At 40.5% G+C, this 15,210-nt stretch overlaps 1 protein-coding gene across 9 annotated transcripts in view; it reads left to right on the plus strand.

The window, feature by feature from the left end:
• Positions 1-15,210, plus strand: part of DZANK1 (double zinc ribbon and ankyrin repeat domains 1) — a 98,681-nt gene that overhangs the window by 15,181 nt on the left and 68,290 nt on the right. For 7 of the 9 annotated variants that reach the window (XM_031656531.1, XM_031656529.1, XM_031656530.1 and 4 more), the window contains 4 exons: positions 171-267; positions 1,245-1,369; positions 6,314-6,399; positions 14,209-14,326. In XM_031656531.1, the coding sequence (XP_031512391.1) occupies positions 171-267; positions 1,245-1,369; positions 6,314-6,399; positions 14,209-14,326 (426 nt within the window). The remainder of the gene's footprint in view (positions 1-170; positions 268-1,244; positions 1,370-6,313; positions 6,400-14,208; positions 14,327-15,210) is intronic. The other 2 variants (XM_031656532.1, XM_031656533.1) reach the window with 2 other exon arrangements.

The following is a 15,210-nucleotide window of genomic DNA, read 5'->3' on the forward strand; positions in this document are numbered from 1 at the left end:
GATACAAAGCTGCATGTTTCCAGAATAAAGTGAAACAGGGATTACTTCATGAAAACAACTGTAAACTCTTTCAAATAAGAAATGCACACCATGACCCTGTCTCTATCGTGCAGCTTTAATTCTCACATGGGAATAACCAAGTAAGTGATATGCAATCTCTTCATTCCTAGGAATTCAAAAATGGATTAGTTGGATCAAAACTAAAGAAGAAATATCAGAACTCTGAAAATCAACGCAGCTGGAATGTTAACCTCAGAAAGTTTCCAGGTATGTTGTGACAGAACAAAACCAAGGTTTTGTATTCTGAACCCACCAGAGAGGTTCATGGCATGTTCATTGCATGTTTTCTTGTCTGGAGAAGTGTTGGAATAAGAAACACTGGGGCAGGAAAGTATGCTGTACTTCGAGTTTTTATACTGTCCTTGCTAACAGCTTAAGATCATGAAGGAGGATCAAGCAGTCCAACCAAGTCAGATTTCTTGACCCATCGCAGGGAGCCATGGGGGCATCTCACCAAACAGAGGAAACACTGGAGTTGTAGAGTTTGGGGGAAGAGTGGAGTTTGGGTGAAATATAAATGAAAGCAGAGTTTTGATAGGCTCAAAGCGAAGCTGGTCTGGGTGTGAAGGGATCAGCATCAGGTATCGACTGGGAAGGGGACCCAGGGTTCTGTTGCCTTGGAAATTACAAAGATACACGGGGAATACTGTGTTCAGAAATGATTATCTTTGCACCAGGGTTGGACATGGAGGCTGCTTCTCTATGGCAAAGTGGCCTAGATTCCTCAGGCAAGAGTTAGATGTTTCGTTCTTACTGAGAATTTCAAACAGCGAAGTTTCTGATAATCTGTGATTTTAGAGAACAGGGTTTCTCAGTGAGTAAGAAAGACTAGTCATGCAAAGAGGGGGCTGTTAACGACATATTACAGCTGCAGTGTGTTCTTGGGAGATATAATATTTCCTGCTAACTTTGCAACTGGATTGATCTGTCTGTTTTCCAAGCCTGATGTGGACTATTGTAGAGTGCAGCGGGGAAGACGATCTTCTCAGTCTGGGCTTGTTTTTTCTTTCTCACTTCTAATACATTGAGTGTGTGGCAGGAGCTCTTTACATAATTATTACTTCTAGGAAAGCAATGTGATAACAGTGGTTCTTTATTAAAAGGTTTCCCACTGTGAAGACATCTTTGCATGATTATGTATAATTACAGATGCTCAAAGAGTGATGTTTTTAATATCATTGTAGACCTCCAGGTAGGTGAAAGAACTGACCCTAAAACTTTGAAAGATCTTCGCTTTTCAGAGAGTCCACTGGAAATCCCAGCTCACAGTGGAGGATCAGGTTCTAGACCACCCACCCGCCAGTCCCAGGTAACTTCTAAGGACAATCTTTAGGGTACCCAAATACCTCTTATATTTTTAATGCTTCCCATGAAATACTTTAAGACTGCACCTCCCCCTCTTTTGACCATGTGCTAGGCACTGTTATAGTGCTGGGAATACTGTGTTTGACAAGAAAAGTCCCTGTATTCATGGAGCTTACCTTTTATTGGACTTGGGGGCAGACAGATAATAAATAAGTAAATAAACAGAAAATTTAAAATGGTGGTAAGTGTCATGAAGAAGATAAAATGGTAATGAGATACAGCAGTGGTTCTCAGAGGTGATCCCCAGACCTGCAGCATCAGCATCACATGGGAACTTATTTGAAATCCACATTCTCAGGCCTGATGAGCAAAGTGGGAGATGAGGCAGAAGGTGGCTGGGGCCAGAGTGTCTAGAGCTGTGGTTCTCAAACATGGCTGCACCTTAGAATCACCTGAGGAGGTTCAAACCAATCCCCAAGGTTTAGCGTCAGAAATTCTGATTTAATTGGTCTGAAGTGGAGTTTGAGCATCATTAAAAAAAAAAAACAAAAAAAACCCTAAATGATTCTAATGGTCAGGCATGGTTGAGAGTCATAGACACTAGCCTGACCGTAAGAAGTTTGAATTATATTCTAATTGTAAAGGGAATCTGTTTGGCAGACAAGACACAGTCCCATTTACATTTAAAAGTTTTCTCTTGGCCGGGCGCGGTGGCTCAAGCCTGTAATCCCAGCACTTTGGGAGGCCGAGATGGGCGGATCACGAGGTCAGGAGATCGAGACCATCCTGGCTAACACGGTGAAACCCCGTCTCTACTAAAAACAAAAACTAGCCGGGCGAAGTGGCAGGCGCCTGTGGTCCCAGCTACTCGGGAGGCTGAGGCAGGAGAATGGCGTAAACCCAGGAGGCGGAGCTTGCAGTGAGCTGAGATCTGGCCACTGCACTCCAGCCTGGGCGACAGAGCCAGACTCAGTCTCAAAAAAAAAAAAAAAAAAAAAAAAAAAAAGAAGTTTTCTCTTTGGCCACAGCATGGAAGAGGAAAGAGAGAACATTATTTAGGGGGCTTTTGTTCAGGTGAGAAATGCTGGTGGCTTGGACCAAGGTTGTAGAGGTAGTCAGGATAGGAGGTAGGCTTGGCTGAGGGATCCAATAGCTGGAAGGGAAGGTGAGGAGCCAAGGATGCCTCTCAGGGTTTGTCCTGAGTATCTGGAGATGATGGTGCCATTGACAAAGCTGGAAAAGATGAGAGAGGAGCAGGTGTCCAAGGACACATTAGACATCCAAGTAGAGGTGTTGAGTAGACTGTTGGATATGCAAGTTCACACTCAGGAAAGGTCAGGGCTGGAGATATGTACTTAGAAATATGGAAATATTCAATATTTTGATGGTATTTGAAGCTTAGGTCTGAATGAGATCACTAGTCAAGGCTGTACAGAAAATGAAGGGAAGGAAAATGAAGAAAGTCCTCAACTTAGAGGTTGAGCAGGGGAGGAGGAGCCTGAAAGTAGAAAGAAAGCCAAAAGAATATGTTGCCATGGAGACCAAGAAATGGAAGAATTTCAAGGAGAAGTTCCTCTATGTCATATGTTACTGCAGGTTCTAATTAGATAGAGACAGACAATTGGAAATTCCCATTGGCTTTGCCAAGATAGAGGTGACTTATGACCTTAATAAAAGGCATATCAGCTGGGTGCGGTGGCTCACACCTGTAATCCCAGCACTTTGGGAGGCCGAGGTGGGCGGATCATGAGGTCAGGAGTTCAAGACCAGCCTGGCCAATATGGTGAAACCCTGTCTCTACTAAAAGTACAAAAATTAGCCGGGCCTAGTGTTGCATACCTGTAGTCCCAGCTACTCAGGAGGCTGAGGCAGAAAAATCACTTGAACCAGGGAGGCAGAGGTTGCAGTGAGCCAAGATCGTGCCATTGCACTCCAGCCTTGGCAACAAAGTGAGACTTCATCTAAAAAAAAAAAAAAATAAATAAATAAATAAACGGCATATCAATGCATTCTTACTATTATAACACAAGAAAGATGCTCTTACACTAGTTGCCTACTATTATAGTGCTTTGATTTTTCAATGTTTATAAAATCCAATTTGGACTTTTGGCATCTAAGGGCAACCCAGAAGCCCTTGTTCTCTTCCTCCTATTTGAGTGCCAAGTTTAATGTACCTGGAGTCACATTTTCTTTGTAACCACAACTGCTTCTTGTGTGCCCATGATTCCATGGCTGCTCACACTTACCATCAAGTATAAAGGAGGCAAAAAGCATGGTTTCCAAACCCAGTTGCATATCACAGTCACCCAGGGGAAACTTTAAATATGTATCAAGTCCCAGCTATGCTCCCTGCAATCCTTCTAGATAGTCAGAGTCCATAAGCCTGGGATGGAGTCCACAGATGACTTTGCTGATCAGCCCACACTGAGAATCACTGGCCTAGAAGACCAGTTATCCCAAGGTCAAGCTCTTTCCTTCACTTCTAGACTCTAAGGCCAAGGTGTAACTCAGCCTGACCTCCTAGGTTCTTTCATATGCCCATTCACTATATTTTTTGGAGAACCACAAAGCCCAGGCCAGAGGACCAGACCTGGGAAGGCCTGCTTGCAAGGCCCACTAAACAAAAGGGCAGCCCCCCTACATGGAAGATTGCCTCTCCCAATCTTCTGGAAAGGAGGGTTCTCTGGTTATCAGATGGGCTGATGAGCACACTCAGAATCTGTGGGCAGTGCACACTGGCATGACCCAAATAAGAACACTGCTTCTGAGGTAAAACATACCATTTTGAAGAATGAATGACCGTATGTGATAAAACACAGGAGCTATTTTAGAAAAGCAGTCTCATGTGGCCATAATTATTTGCAATGTGCCTAGAAATATTTTCTTTGTGCATAAATATTTGGATTACCTTGCCCACTTAGGTGTTTGAGTTGTTGACAAGGGAAAGATAAAATAATATTTAAAGATTCCAAAATTTAGAATCCCCAAAAACTAGGAACAGCAGGACAAAGACAAAGTTTAGGGAATTTGACTAGAGTTCAGAAAGCCAGGAAGGCTAGGAGAAGACCACAAAACTGTTTTCTTCCACTCTTTTCCTTCATATTGGTAAGAGTCTTCTCAGTATTTCAGCTGAATCCCATCTGAAGCATACTTTAGCATATATCCGAATTAATGACACTGGTGGGTATCACCACATTTCAACAACCCCAGGGAGACAAGATGTCTCTGAGCTCAGCGTCTGGCCTGAGGGAACCTGCAGGGGTCAGGCAGCAGAGTAAGCGCATGATGCAGCCTGGGTAGAGGATAAATGACAGCTGACACCTGGCCATAGTGTAGAAGCATGAGAGCTGCAGGTTCTCTGACAATGTGAAGTGCCCCAGCCAGTTAAAGGAATCACTTTACCCAGCCTCAGGCAACCATTAGCAAGAAGGACTGAAGGCTCAGTGTCGCTACATCCAATGAATTTGCATGAGAAGCCAGAAACCTGTATCTTTATGTGTAATAACATAATTTAAAGTTTTGACAATTAGTTCAAATTTTGAAACACTATGGGAGCCATTTGAAACTCAATGGCAGACCAAATTTGGCTAATAGACCACCACTTTGAGACTCAGGGTCTAGGTCATGTTACGTTTTTATTTATTTCTTTTTCTTTTTGTAGCGATGGGGATTTACTATGTTGCCCACACTGTTTTTGAACTCCTGGCCTCAAGTGATCCTCCTGCCTCAGCCTCCCAAAGTATTGGGATTACAAACATGAGCCACTACACCCAGCCTAGGCCATGTTAGATGTGGCACAGAAGCAATGAGAAACCTCTGACTGCTCCCCATTGCCTACAGGATAAAGCCTGAAGTCTTAAGTTCAGTCCTTTGAGTTTCCTAGAGATATAATTTTTGAGAAAAATAGAGACTAAAGTTTATTTATTTATTTGTTTGAGATGGAGTTTCACTCTATTGCCCGGGCTAGAGTGCAATGGTGTAAGCTTGGCTCACCGCAACCTCTGCCTTCCGGGTTCAAGCGATTCTCCTGCCTCAACCTCCTGAGTAGCTGGGATTACAGGCATGCACCACCACGCCCAGCTAATTTTGTGTTTTTAGTGGAGATGGGGTTTCTCCATGTTGGTCAGGCTGGTCTCAAACTCCTGACCTCAGTTGATCTGCCTGCCTCTGCCTCCCAAAGTGCCGGGATTACAGGCATGAGGTCCTGCGCCTGGCAGAGTTTATTTACTTATTTATTTTTCCTTTTTTTGTATGTGTGTGTGTGACAGGGTCTCACTCTCACTCAGGCTGGAGTGCAATGGTGCAATCTCGGCTCACCACAACTTCTGCCTCCTGGGTTCAAGCGATTCTCCTGCTTCAGCCTCCCTAGTAGCTGGGATTACAGGCACCCGCCACCACACCCGTCTAATTTTTTTTTTTTTTTGTATTTTTAGTAGAGATGGGGTTTTGCCATGTTGGCCAGCCTGGGATACTAAAGTTTTTAAATCCTAAAATCTGGTCTGATGGAAAATTCAGGTATCTTTTATTGTAAACTCTCATTTTTAATGAAATATACATATATGATTGTGAATAGCATTTTAATTTAGAAATGTTAGATACTAGAATAATAATTACATTACTCCTCATAATGATTTTTTGTTTTTATAACTTTTTGTTTTTATAGATTTAGGGGATGCAGGTTTGTTACATGTATTGTGTAATGGTGAGGTCTGGGCTTCTAGGGTACCCTTCACCTGAATAATGAACACTGCACCCAATAGGTAATTTTTCAGCCCTCACCTTTTCCCACCCTTCCCACTTTTAGAGTCTATAGTGTCTACTATTCCTCTTTGTATGTCTATGTGTATTCCCCCATAATGATTTTTAATGGAATTTTACTATACCATAGCCTTTACCATGTTATTTTGACTATATGACTCTCTCTATATAACTATATTCTTAATTTTAGTCTCCCGGTTTTGCACACATAAGTGGCCTGAAGTGTTTGACAAGCACGGAGATAATGAGAATTCAAAGGGAGACAGACTTTCTCAAGTAAGTATCACATTCTCTTTACTCTGTCTTAAATTCTACGAAGATACATCATGGTCAAAGAGAATTTAAAGGTAGGACATTTTTGCCCACCTCTAACCTTTTTTTTTTTTTTTTGAGACGGAGTCTTGCTCCGTCGCCCAGGCTGGAGTGCAGTGGTGCAATCTCGGCTCACTGCAATCTCTGCCCCCCGGGTTCAGGTGATTCTCCTGCTCCAGCCTCCCAAGTAGCTGAGATTACAGGCGTGTGCCACCACGCCCAGCTAATTTTTGTATTTTAAGTAGGGACGGGGTTTCACCATGTTGGCCAGGGTGGTCTTGATCTCTTGACCTCGTGATCTGCCCACCTCGGCCTCCCAAAGTGCTGGGATTACAGGTGTGAGCCACCGCACCCGGCCCCAACTTTTTAAATTAAATATTTACAGTCTATTAAAAAGTATAATTGACATACAATAAACTGCATATGTATTTAGAGTTCGTTTGACTCTGTATGTATGTATGTAACCATGACACTATCACAATCAAGAAAATGAATAAGTTCATCCCCGCCAAAAATTTCCTACATTGTACACTATTTGGTAACCCCTTCCTTTCAGCCCCACATCACAGGCAATTATCGATCTGCTTCTTGTCACTATAGCTTAACTTGCATGTGATTCCATATGTCAACGACATGATTTAGTCTCTACTGTTTTCTGGGGGGGTTTCTTTCACTCAGCATAACTATTTTGAGATTCATCCATGTTGTTCCTTGTAACAAACATCCATTTCTCTTTATTGCTGAAAAACAGTTCATTTTATGGATATACCACAGTTTGTTCATCCATTCACTTATTGATGGGGATTTTGAGCTATTACAGATAAAGTTGCTATGAATGTTTGTACAAAAGTTATTGTATACACAAAAGTGAGCCAGTCTCATACCTAGTGTCTAAATAAATAAATAAATTGATAAAAATTAACAAGTACAATAAAATAATTTTTAAAACCCCAAAGTCATTATATATACACGTTTTCATTTCCCTTGGGGCAAATACCTTGAAGAGGAATATGATCAGTACATTTTTTTTAAGAAACTGCCAAACTGCTTTTCGAAGTGATTGTTCCATTTTACATTCTCACCAGCAGTGGATGAGAATTCTCTGTATCCTTACTAACTTTTATTTTTATTTTGGTCATTTTAATGAGATTGTAACAGTATCTCATTGTGGTTTTTATTTGCATTTCCCTAGTGACTAATGATGTTGAGCCTCTTTGCATGTGCTTATTTCCATCCATGCGTCTTCTTTGGTAAAGTGTCTGTTCAAACATTTTGCCTTTAAAAAAATGCGTTATAGGCCAGTCGCAGTGGCTCACACCTGTAATCCCAGCACTTTGGGAGGCTGAGGCAGGTGGATCACCTGAGGTCAGGAGTTCAAGACCAGCCTGGCCAACATGGTGAAACCTGTCTCTACTGAAAATACAAAAAATTAGTTGTGCATAGTGGTGGGCACCTGTAATCCCAGCTACTTGGGAGGCTGAGGCAGGAGAATTGCTTGAACCCGGGAGGTGAAGGTTGCAGTGAGCCAAGATCATGCCACTGCACTCCAGCCTGGGTGACAGAGCAAGACTCTGTCTCAAAAAAACAAAACAAAACAAAACAAAAATTAAAAATGTGTTATATATCTTCTTCTTATAGAGTTTTTTTTTTTTTTTAAAGGATAGCTATTTGTCCTGATATAGAGTTGTACATGTTCTCCTTTGTTAGACATTTCATGGGTACATTTTTGCAAATATTTTCTCCCAGTCTTTGGCATTTCATTTTCTTAACAGTGTTTTCAAAGAGCTAAAGTTTTTTTAATTTTGATGAAGTCCAATTTATTTGCTTTTCTTTTACATTTTATTTTTAGTTTGTCATACTTCAGAAACCTTTCCCAAACCCAAGATGTATTCTATTCACTCAGATTTCCTCCTATGTTCTCTTCTAGAAGTTTTTCAGTTTCATCTCTTATACTTAGGTATACGATCCATTTTTAATTAATTTTTTCATATGGCATAAGGTAAGGATTGAGGTTCATATTTTTACATATGAATAATTATTCCAGTACAAATTTTTGAAAAAATTATCTTTCCTCATTGATTACTTTTGGAATATTTGAACATTAATTGATGGTATTTGTGTGGATCTAGTCGTGGACTTTGTATTCTATTCCATCAATGTTTCTCTATATTTATTCACTACCATACTGCCTTGATTATTGCAACTTTATAATAAGTTTTAAAACCAAGTAAGTTGTAAATTCCTCAGCTTAGTTGCTCCTATCAAAGGTATTTTGGCCATTCTAGGTCCTTTACGTTTTCAGATTTAAAAATCAGCTTCTCAGCTTTTACAAAATACCTGCTGTGGTTTTAATTGAGATTGTATTGAATCTATATATCAATTTAGGGAATATTGACATATTAACAATATTGAGCTTTACAATCCATAAAGATACTATATCTCACCATTTATTTAGGTCTTCTTTAATTTCTTTCGTTAATGTTTGTAGTTTTCAGTTCACAAGTTTACACATCTTTTTTCAAGTTTATCCTGTTGTAAATGCTTTTAAAATTTCACTTTCTCACAAAAAGATAAATACTGCATGATTCCACTTAAAGGACGTATCTAAAGTAATGAAACTCACAGAAAGTAGAATGGTACTTGCCAGGGGCGGATGGCAGGAGGAAACAGGCAGTTGTTGGATTGGTATAGAGTTACATTCATGCAAGGTGAAAAAGTTCCAGAGATCTTTTTACGACAATGTGTATGTAGTTAACAATACTGTAATGTACAATTAAAAACTGTTGAGAGGAATTTATATTATATATTGTAACATTATAGATACTTTTTTGCTACAATAAAACATTTCAATTTCTGATTATTCATTACTAAAATATGAAACACAATTGATTTTTGTTTAGTGGCCTTATATCTTCAAGTCTTATGAAATTCACTTATTCCACTAGCTTTTTATAGATTCCATAGGATGATCTCTGTAGGAGACTGGGCAGCCTGCAAATGAAGAGTTACCTTTCTTCCCTTCCAATTTGGGTCCCTTTTCCTTCTTTTTCTTGACTTGTCGCCTTGGCTACAATTTTGAATGTAATAGTTTCGAATAGAAATGGTGAAAGTAGACACCCTTGTCTTACTCTTCTTTAAAATTAGTTTTATTTAAACATTTTTTTTGTAGAGGTGGGGATCTCACTGTGTTGCCCAGGCTAGTCTTGAACTCTTGTCTTGAAGTGATCCCCCTACCTCAGCCTCCCACAGCGCTGGGATTACAGGCATGAGCCACTGCACATGGGCCCTTGTCTTATTTTTGACCCCAGTGGGACAGCATTTATCTTTCAGCATTACATATGGTATCAGCTGTAGGTTTTCCATTGATGAGTTTTGTCAGGTTGAGGACATTTTCTTTTTCTTTTTTTGAGAGAGAGTCTTGCTCTATTGCCTGGGCTGGAGTGCAGTAGCGCAATCTTGGCTCACTGCAACCTCCACCTCCCAGGTTCAAGTGATTCTCCTCCCTCAGCCTCCCAAAGCTGGGACTACAGGCATGTGCCACCACGTGTGGCAAATTTTTGGGTTTTTTTTTTTTTTTTTTAGTAGAGATGGGGTTTCACCGTGTTGGCCAGGCTGGTCTCGAACTTCTGACCTCAGGTGATCCACCCGCCTCAGCCTCCCGAAGTGGTGGGATTATAGGGGTGAGCTACCACGCCCAGCCAAATTGAGGAAATTTTTACCTGTTTCTAATTTGTTGAGAGTTTCTTTTTTATTTTATTTATTTTATTTTATTTTATTTTATTTTATTTTATTTTATTTTATTTTTTTGAGACGGAGTCTCGCTCTGTCGCCCTGGCTGGAGTGCAGTGGCCGGATCTCCGCTCACTGCAAGCTCCGCCTCCCGGGTTTATGCCATTCTCCTGCCTCAGCCTCCCGAGTAGCTGGGACTACAGGCGCCCGCCACCTCGCCCGGCTAGTTTTTTTGTATTTTTTAGTAGAGACGGGGTTTCACCGTGTTAGCCAGGATGGTCTCGATAACCTGACCTCGTGATCCGCCCGTCTCGGCCTCCCAAAGTGCTGGGATTACAGGCTTCAGCCACTGCTCCCGGCCGAGAGTTTCTTTTTTAAAATCAGGAATAGATGTTAGATTTTGTCCAAAGCATTTTTTCTATTTATTGAGAGGATAATTTAGTTTAGGTTTTTGTTTTTTTTTTTTTTTTTCTGTTCATGCGGTGTATTACAATGATTGGTTTTCAAATGTTAAATCATCCTTACATTCCTGAAATATATCCACTTGAAGTGTCATCTATTTTATATAATGTTGAATTTGATTTGCTAAAAGGGTTTAAAGAATTTTTTTGCCAGCTTTTGCATAAGGGATGTTGGGGGATTTTCTTTTCTTGTTAAATGTCTTTGTCTGGTTTTAGTATCGGCATAATTCTAGATTCACAGAGTAAGTTGGGAAGTATTCTCACTCCTTCGACTTCTGAAAAAGTTTATGTGAAATTGGTGTTATTTCTTCCTTACATTTTACACAAGTGAAATGATTAGATCTGGATTGTTCCTTCAGGAAGATTTTTTTCTTCAGGAAGTTTTTTTTTTTTTTTTTTTTTTTTGAGACGGAGACTTGCTCTGTCTCCAGGCTGGAGTGCAGTGGCGCAATCTTGGCTCACTGCAACCTCCACTTCCCGGATTCAAGCAATTCTCCTACCTCAGCCTCCCAAGTAGGCATGCACCACCACGCCCAGCTAATTTTTTTGTATTTTAGTAGAGACGAGGTTTCACCATGTTGACTAGGATGGTTTCGATCTCCTGACCTCGTGATCCGCCCACCTCAGCCTCCCAAAGTGCTGGGATTACAGGCGTGAGCCACCATGCCCGGCTCAGGGAGATTTTTAACTACATGTTAGATTTCTTTAATAGATATACATTTATATTTATATTTATTTATATTTATATTTATTAATATTTCTTTTGGAGTAAATTTTAGGTTTCATTTGTTTTGTTTTTAGTTTCTTTAACGGGAACATGAAGTTACTGATTTGAAGCCTTTCTTCTTTTCTAGCGTAGGCGTTTAGAACTATACATTTCCCCCAAATACTGTTTTACTTACAGTCTCGGAATTTTGATATACTGTGTTTTCATTTTCATTCAGTTCAAACAGTTTCTAATTATCCTTGTTATTTTGTGGGGAGGACAATGAGTTAGTTAGAAGTGTTTAATTTCCAAATACTGGAGGATTTTCCTTGTATCTTTTGGGCCTGTCTGCCTTCTTTCTTTCCTTCCTTCCTGCCCTCCCGCCCTCTCTCCCTTCCTTCCTTCCTTTCCTCCTTTCTTCTTTCTTTCTTTCTTAGGGTCTTACTCTGTCACCCAGGCTGAAGTGCAGAGGCCCAATCATAGCTCACTGCAGCCTCAAACTCCTGGGTTCAAGGCATCCTCCTGCCTCAGCCTCAGCTCAGTCCCTACAGCTGGGACTATAGGCATGTGCCACTACACCGGCTAATTAAAAAACATTTTTTTTTTTTGGCGGGGCTGGGCGTGGTGGCTCATGCCTGTAATCCCAGCACTTTGGGAAGCCGAGATGGGAGGATCACATGAGGCCAGGAGTTTGAGACCAGCCTGGCCAACATGGCAAAATCCTGTCTCTACTAAAAATATACACACAGAAAAAAAAATTAGGCATGGTGGTGCACTCCTGTAATCCCAGCTACTCGGGAGGCTGAGACACAATAATACCTTGAACCCAGGAGGTGGAGGCTGCTATGAGCCGAGATCATGCCACTGCACTCCAGTCTGGGCGACAGACCAAGACTCTGTCTCAAAACAAAACAAAAAACCTTACATTTTTTTTTTGATGGGGGTGGGGGGGAGTTCTCACAAATTTGCCCAGGCTGATCTTGAACTCCTGGCCTCAAGTGATCCTCCCACCTCAGTCTCGCAAATTGTTGGGATTACAGGTATGAGCCAGTGCGCCTGGCCTGGTCCTTATGTCATATTTATTTACTTTTGGTCAGAAAAGATATATGATTTGATTGGTAAATATTCTATGTACACTTTAAAAGAATGTGTATTCTGCCAGAATGAGTGTACTGTAAATATCAATTAGGTTAAGTTAGTTGATGGTATTGTTTAAGTCTTCTCTATCTTTACTGATTTTCTCTTTATCATGTAATCAATTATTGAAGAAGTAATATTGAAATATATGACTATAATTATGAATTTGCCTATTTATTCCTGCATTTCATTTCTATCAGTTTTTCTTCATGTACTTTGACACTCTGCTATTAAGTACATAAACATTTTGGATTCTTATGTCCTCTTGCTGAGTTGACCCTTTTATCATTATGAAATAAACCTCTTTAACTCTGGTAATATTCTTTGCTCAGAAACCTACTTGTTCTGATGTTAATGTTGTCACTCCTGCTTTCTTTTGATGTGTGTGTACCTCCCTTTATTGAATCTATTTATGTCTCTATTTAAAGTTGGTTTCTTTTGAGCAGCATAATTAGGTCTAGCTTTTTAAAAAAAACGTACCTGACAACTCCTATGTTCTAATTGGAGTATTTAGAGTATATATAGAGTATTCTAACTGATACCTCAGTAAATATGAATTTTTTTCCACTTTGGCTGGTGTAAGCATGAGCTTCCCAGCCCTGTGTGGATCCTGAAGATTGTTTTCTCTGTTCCCCTTTGGTGTTTACTTTCTAACCTTGAGTGGTTTCTTCCATCACATGCACTTATCAGTATACCCAGGTAAAGACTTGAGGGTGACCCTCTGCAAAATTCTGAAGCTCTACCTGCAGCTCTTCTCTGGTATTCTTTCCTAAAAGCTCCAGTTACCTTGACCTTCTGAGATCCCAGCTCTATGCCCTCAATTCAAATCAGAGGAATGAGATAGTCAGATTACACTTCATGAGCTTTGGGTGTAGAAAAGAGGGAACTGTTGCTGCCCTGGCGGGTGGGCCCATGCTGGAGACATGGTGAAAACTTGGTGTCATGGTACAGTAATGAAGGACTACATAGGATAAGAGTGTGGGAATGAGCTCAGCTCCAACGTGGAGACCAGTGCGGGCAACCAGGCAGTCCAGTGCACAGTATCCAAGCCTTCTAGTTGCTGAGGAGCTGTTCAGATCGATAGGTTACAGGATCAGGAGCCAACTTGTCTGGAAAGGCATGGTAGTAGCAGGAAAGGAATTAGGGCAGCCGAATTCCAAGAATGCTCTCACTTTGGCAGATAGCCAGAACCCATTTAGATGAGTGGGAGCTAAATGATGGGTCCAGCTGAGCTGCCTAAGAAATGGGGCGAGATGCTGCTGGGGCAGGGCCTGAGGACTCTAAGCTAAAGTGGGAAAAGAGAAAGGATGGGTCTGATGCACGGGCAAGAAGGCCTGTCCCTCAGACTGGGCTCAATGGCAGAAAGTCAGAAAAGCATAATGTAAAAATTACTGGAATACCCAGGGCTCACCCTCATACACATCAAATCCAATGTGACAGGACAAGCCAGAGCCTGAGCAAGAAGTGGGGTCAAGGCTGCTGATAAACTTCTTGCTGCAATCATGAAGTTAAATGGACTTGGCCTACGCAGAAAGGGCACCAGAGGGTCCAGCTGCAAGGCCACTATTCAAGTAAAATGACCTAGAGAAGTATTTCCTGTCTTGAACTTGTTCCATGGCCATTGAGAGCAGTCTGCTTTTGTTTTGTGTTTAAAAGTGTTTGAACGCTTTTAGATTTTTGTCAGTCTTCCTAATGTGGACCCAGCAGAACATGGCCAATCAGGAACCTGTTTTGTTGTAGGTGTGCCCACTGCCTAGCCCCCCGCCCATCAGATCCCTTTGCTCGCTTCTGTCAAGAATGTGGCTCTCCTGTCCCACCCATATTTGGCTGTCGTCTCCCACCCCCGGAAGGAGCTCAGGTGAGCAGCAGAATTATCAAAAACATCTTTTATTGGCTGATCTGATCTTTATTTGCAGTAGTAACACAGTGCTTGGTACACATGAACTGCACATATAAATACTTGTTGAAGAATTACTGGCTGATTGAACTCTTACATGCTCCTACTTACGCATGGAAAAACTTATTTGCAATGCTGTGTCTTTTGTGTGGCCTGCCAGAAGCACGGGCTCAAAAAAGATTAGAATCTTATTGTTTTAATGAAGCATGCATGGATAAATAAATATTTCCTACTCATTTGATAGCTCTGCTCATATTCTGGGTATAATAAGGAAATATATTCTAGAAATAAATGAAGAGAAGTACTAATTACTTTGTGTCTCTATATATCTATATATCCATAAGATGCATCATTCTGTCCAAAGAATCTATAGATTGATCTATGTATTGAAATGTAAAAGCTTTGGCTGGTTAAGGGTAGATAATAATTGATATTATCTCACTACTAATTTTGTAGATAGTTAAAAAACATACTTGGCTTGCTAAAAATTAAAACCTTCACCAAAGTGTGTTCATCTTTTAAGTACTTGATATTTTGGGGAATTTTTTTTGGACTCGGAATAAAGGGATGAAAATGAAATGAAGAGATCTGTGATATTGAGTGAAAAATTACAATTTTTAAAAAGATAGTTACTAAGAAAAAGTTACTAGTTGAGTGAGTTCCAAGTCCAGAGTTTTAGATTCGAGTTATGCCTCAAGCAAAGGGTCAGGTATTAAATGGCTGTTTTAATATTCTTCTAATATATTGCTCAAGATTTTTGTAGAAGTTAATTTAATTTACTTCAGTGATACATTTTAAACTCCTTAAAGATTTTGCTAATATATAATGGCAGAATCTTAGGGAAT

This window comes from Papio anubis, chromosome 16 (assembly GCF_008728515.1).
Source record: "Papio anubis isolate 15944 chromosome 16, Panubis1.0, whole genome shotgun sequence".
Taxonomy (NCBI): Eukaryota; Metazoa; Chordata; class Mammalia; order Primates; family Cercopithecidae; genus Papio; species Papio anubis.